The 6000-nt window shown below is 38.5% G+C and overlaps 1 protein-coding gene across 7 annotated transcripts in view; it reads right to left on the bottom strand.

Moving 5' to 3' along the window:
• Window positions 1-1154: 1154 nt before the first annotated feature.
• Window positions 1155-6000, bottom strand: part of Hecw1 (HECT, C2 and WW domain containing E3 ubiquitin protein ligase 1) — a 282149-nt gene continuing 277303 nt past the window's right edge. For all 7 annotated transcript variants that reach the window (XM_028859893.2, XM_028859900.2, XM_028859887.2 and 4 more), the window contains one exon: window positions 1155-2710. In XM_028859893.2, coding sequence (XP_028715726.1) covers window positions 2599-2710 — 112 coding nt within the window. In that variant the 3' untranslated portion in view covers window positions 1155-2598. The remainder of the gene's footprint in view (window positions 2711-6000) is intronic.

Here is a 6000-nt window from a genome sequence, read left to right as displayed (position 1 = left end):
TCTATATCCTCCAGGGGATGGCCTCACATGTTTATTGACAGCACAAATTGGACTCCATGGGTTATAAAGGAAAAGATGGCATGAAATTGAGAAGGGACTGAGGCTGAGGAGTGGATCTAGAAGGAGTTTTAGGGAGAAGTGTGTTGGATGAATATGATTTAAATACGTTGTAAACATTCTCAAATAATTAATAAAAAGATTATATTAAAAATACTACTGCTGAGACTGGAAAGATGGCTCAGAGGTTAAGAGCACTGACTGCTCTTCCAGAGGTCCTGAGTTCGATTCCCAGCAACCACAGGGTGGCTCACAACCATCTATAATGGGATTTGCTGCCCTCTTCTGACATGCAGGCATACATGAAGGCAGAACACTGTATAGGCAATAAATAAATAAATCTTAAAAAAATAGGAATACTATTGCTATTATGCTTGCTTGTTGGGATTTATGTAGAGCCTGGGATTAGGTTAGAGGTATAACTAAAAATTAGCAAAAACAAAAACAAACAAACAAAAAAAACCCCCCAAACATTTATCTGAGTTTCTTATTCACATGAAATTTCTAAGATAACTTGTCCCTTTTGTATGTTGGTAGACTAAATAGTAAAGTAATTTATAGATTGTCTCATTTTTGTAAATTGCAAGGCTCTCAGGAGCTGCTTCCTACATTTGAACAACTTCCTCCTTTTCAACATATGGCAAGTGCTAAAAACGTTGAATGCTTGAATAAACGAGTTTTTGTGTATGTATACGATGAATTCTAAATATGCTGTTTAAAGAGTTAAATATTTATTGAAAGTGATTTTATTAGTCCTTTAGTTCTGATTTCATTAATAAAGAACAGCTTCATTGGAATTCATTGTTTTTCAGATACTGAAATATGGACCAAATTTTACCCATCCCTAAGCTGTCTATCATACAACTTATACTCCATTATTAGTAAAACTTGGATTTAGACAACAATAGAAAGCTAAGTTTCTGCTACGTATACTTCCCGTTTGACAACAGATATACAGGAGCAAGGAGTGCTTGGCATTGTGAATAATTTTTACTAAGAAAATGTTTTAGAGTGCAGGACATAATCCACTCGTGTAATGAGCCATGAGACACGGCCTCATCTTAAGTTAACTTTACATTCACAGACTTGCCCCCTTGTTTGAATGTGCTGACTACAACAATGGATCTTTAAGTAGTAGAGTCTCTTTAGCTTTTCTTTTTCCCAGTGAAGAAAAACACTTTCATTTGTGTCATATTTCAGACAACATGGAGAACATGGTTACAAAAATAGCAAATGACCATTATGGTTAGGTTTATCTCAAATGTAATCAAGAGGTCAGGCTGTTTGTGGAGCCTGAAATTGTTTTCCTAAAAACACATTTTCTTAGATATTTCACTAAATGCTAAAAAAAATGGTTTTTTTGGACACAAGTCAGTGTGTCTTCGAAGAATTGCTGTGGACTAAGGAGAAGCTCATATTGCCCAGGGTCCCTAACAAGCACCGTCACTCTCCGCAGCTCCTTATGTGTTTCTGTGGACATCAGATGTGACAGGATGTGAACACCATGATTAAAAAAAAAGGAAAGAAAAAAGAATGAGGAATGTACCAAAGGTAAAAAAGAAACAAAAGGTTTACCTGTCAAGTCAAGAAACCTGGCTTCAAACAAAAGCCATGAGATCTATTTGGACTATGTATGTGAGAATAGATTAAACAAAATTCATGTATTTAAATAAATGTCATATGTCCTGTTCTTTTTCCTGTTTGCCTTATCACTTTCTGTGTAACAAGATTGGAGTTAAAGGGTCATCCTTCAGTCCACAGCAATTAAGATTTCCTCCTTCAACATGGTGCACAAGTTTGTGCTTCTCATGTGGTGAGTGTTCACTAGAGCGCTTCCCCCACCATGCTTTTCTCAAGTTGAGTTCATAGTTATAACCATTGGACTTACTGATAACCTTTATTTTCTTGCTGCTGTTAATTGCTGGAAGTTCCTTATTTGCACCATATATCTAGGCTAGTTCTGGATGATGGGATTGATGCCACATATGAATCATGTGTTGAATGAAGAAAAAAAATCTGTGTGGCCTTGGCTGTCCATTAAGTGGACAGAATGCATAGGAAATGCAGAGATAGAGAGGAAAAAAATCAGTCAGCTCCTAGGTCTGGAAATGGTTGTTAGAAATTATGAAAAATGGTGGTTCTGCTTGGAAGTTATGGGCATATAAAAGCATGGAATGCTTACAGCTCAAATTATCCTTAAATGATAGAAATGGAAGTAAACATTTATTACCATTTCGTCAAGTGTAGCATAACTTGCACTCGTATTTCACTGTTAGGAATGGAGGTATGTGGAGGTATGCACAGACCTTGAGACAGCTGTTTTGTAGTATTGCATACAGGCTAGCAGTTCATTGGAAACAGAGGAGATAAGCCTGAAGATTAGATCTTAGAAGAAGGCAATTCTTCATGCACAGCTTTTGCCAATTCTAATTTGCTTTGAAATAAAAATCATGGAATACCAAAGTCAAAGGAGGGAGAGGAAGTCATCCCAGAAAGGGTGGCGTCACTGTTCAGGACAGTGTCAGGCAAAGTTCCACTTCCTCACTCAAGTCCAAAGGTGCTGGTTTCCTCTACTGCCGTTAACAGCTTTTCATACAACATGGAGTATGAAGGATATGGTGGGAGATCCAATCGATTGAAGCATGTGTGTGCCCTAAATGGGGGAGAAAATACTGGTCAGAGTATCTTAAGGACTGCTTCTGGATACATCAACAACTTTAAAGGGGAACCAAAGCAGGCCAGACAATGATTAGGACAATCACAAAACACTGCAAATGGTAAACCATGACCATTGAGACATGACAAGTTTAGGAAATTGAAGAACTAGAAACAATTAATTGTTATTTGTAAGAAAACTATACTACATTATAACCACAGTAGAAAGCCAATGGTCAACTCCATGCTTTTAAACTGATTTGAAGTTTAAATATGAAGGAGGCAGAAACATCATTAGTGCTAACAGATCATTCCTAAGCATCCTTGCCTAGCTCTGAGTTCTGGGCCTTGTTGAAGAGCTAACAGTGTTCTGTAATTCTGAGATCCAATTCTCCACATCAGGTGTGCTCTAGAAATAGGTTTAACTCCTCAGTACCAGTAGAACATATATCAACTGAAGCTTAAGTGCCTCACTCCCGAGAACATCGGAGCTTCTGAGACAGCCCTCCCTTAAGCCTGGGCTATATTCCCACCATTGCCATCCCTGCAGCCTTGTTCAGTCTGGGCTTCATTCTGCAGGCTCACACTTGCTAGTGTCTGTCTTAGACTTGCAATGTCTTCCCTATTACATGGATAACAACTCATGGTATAGGAAACACTTATGTGGATAGCCAGCAGTGAGTGGAGAGGCATACCCACACAGATTCTTCTCTTGGAGCTGTTTCCTGCCAGAAATTCTTTGTTTCTATGGAAACTTGATGCTGGTCCTTTGACCAAGCAGGGAGAAGGGTATATTGGTACAGCTGGAAGTTAATTTTATGCCTTTTTCTCCCAGATTGGGTGAGTGATATGTTGAAGTAGTGTTTAGATATCAATTAGCACAGAAAAAGACACTAAGCTAAAACAAAACAAACCCAGAAAATAAAAGTAAACTTCTCATTAGAATTTTATTTGGGACATTAAGTATTTGAATCACAAGATCTGGGGAAGTGTTTATAATCTATACCTGTGTTCTGAATTACATAAATTAGAGTGTCAGGACACTGTAGAGGCTCAGCAATTGGGATAATGCAGATTCTTTGGAGGATGAAGCAAGGGATGAAGGAAGAGGGAAGTTGGGGTTTTCTGTTGAGGGAGAATCTGATGAGAGCATTGGTTTTTTTGTTTTTTGTTTTTTGTTTTTTTGGTCTACCAGCATCCAATCCTGCTTTTGGCAACAGCTCCCTCTTTATCCTGTGTTCACTCAACCCCACCCTTTCCTGCCTGTCTCCCTCTGCTTCAAACCCCAGATGTCTGCATAAGACAACAGAATATCTGAGTGTACAATTTAAGGACTTGTTTGGGAGAAAATGTGAAATAAATAGATATTAGCAGAGTTCTGTGTTTACCTAAGTGTCAGGAAGGCCTAGATCACTTCAAAAGAAGACAACTGAAATGTTTTAGTTACTATCTTAATATTTGAAATTAAAAGCAAACTCAGAGAATTGGGCAGGGCAAGGATTACAGTGCTTTTCTTGGTGTTTAGAAAGGCAGACAGTAGTCTACCCACCGGACTGTGGCCGACATAATTAGGTGGTACAATAAGATCCAAGTATGCTTTTGGTCCTAGGTGAACTGCCCTGAAGCAAGATATGACAGGACATCTAGGCTTTCTTCCTCTGGTCATTTTTTTTTTGTGAGTGTAAATGTAGAAAAGAATCTCTTATTTAGAAAGTAATTAGAACCATATTAATTCTATGAATATACTTTGGGGGAATAAATAGCATTAGAGAGCAGCACACACTCTGAATGCTCAGTATCTCCACTGGCTGCTTCTGATGAGTTCTTCAACAGCCTTATTATTTCCCTAGATAAGGTCTAGTTAGTATCCACAATGAATTCAGTTAGACTCAGTGTTCCGGTATGCTCCTCATACTACAGGTGTGGGCTTTTTATGAGAGGGATGGCCGTTATGGTATCCATAATCAAGAAGCAGGGGAGATAAACACTCTCACTCAGCTCACTGTCTTTTTGAAAAATTCAGTCCAAGACCCCGGCCCATATATGACGCCACACATATTTAGGGTGGGCCTTCCTACCTCAGCCACACTATCTAGAAACTTCCTCACATGGCCAGAGGTATGTCTTTTAGGTGATTCAAATTCCCAACTAGTCAATATTAATCATCCCATCCTTGGGCATTTCTCAGGACTCAGTATGTCTTCCTGAGCATATGTTGGTGTTTTCTCAGTCCAGGACTGGGTCATGCTGCCTACTTAGCCTAGAATTCCCCTCTTCTCTATCCCTTAATACCCACCAAATGCCAGTTTCTTTGAAGCATTTTCTCTGAGTAGCTCAAGCAGGATTAAGATCCTGAATCATTCTCACATCGCACTGCTTTAAGCACCTTGAAGTCCCCTGATTCTCCCTTATGTTGTAATCATTTATCTTTGGTCTGTATTTCCTTCTACTGTCAGTTCTTATGGGCAGCTGTCTTGTATCTCACCTCCTCCTCATGCTGCAGACTTATAGGGATAAGCTATTATTAAATGATGGCCCAAACTATGTTTTCCTAAAATAAAAGCAGAATGTTTCCAAATAACTTCACTCTAGAATCTAATATTAAGTTAGACATGTCTTTTAGGTTTTTCAGGTCTCAGTGGAGTTATGAGATATGTTTTGGGCTGAAGATGTGCTGATGACTAGAACTGTGTAGGCAAGTGTGAGAACTACTTTCAACGTTCAACTACTTGTTGTTAAGCAATTATTAATATTTACTAGTTCTCATTGTTATGAAGCAATTTTCTCTAAAATAAAACATTCTATCTTGGAGGGCAGCTAAGGTCTGAATAAGAACAATACCACTAGACATAACACAGAATGGGGAAAGCTCCCCGCCCCACTCCTAGACAAAGAACTATATGCAACCAAGGACTGCTGAGAGAGGAAGAATTAGTTTTCCCCAGGGATGAGACTTCTAATTTATTAATACCAAGTGGTCAGCCCTGAAATCATGTACATAACAAGAAACACTGAATGAACTCAGGAGGTTATATTTCTACATATATGTTATATAAATGTTATAATAGATATATTATATAATGTATATATTTCTACATATATGTTATATTATATATAAAGAAGTCATGAATCTGAGAGGGAGAGAGGTGGGACATGGGAGGGTTGGAGAAAGGAAACGGAAGGAGGGAAATGATGTAATTATATTTTAATTAAAAAATCAAATTAAAGCCAGGCTGTGGGTGGCACACACCTTTAATCCCAGCACTCGGGAGGCAAAGGCAGGTGGAT

The sequence above is a fragment of the Peromyscus leucopus genome, chromosome 5 (genome assembly GCF_004664715.2).
Source record: "Peromyscus leucopus breed LL Stock chromosome 5, UCI_PerLeu_2.1, whole genome shotgun sequence".
In the NCBI taxonomy this organism is placed as follows: Eukaryota; Metazoa; Chordata; class Mammalia; order Rodentia; family Cricetidae; genus Peromyscus; species Peromyscus leucopus.
This window is presented reverse-complemented; position numbering and strand designations above follow the sequence as displayed.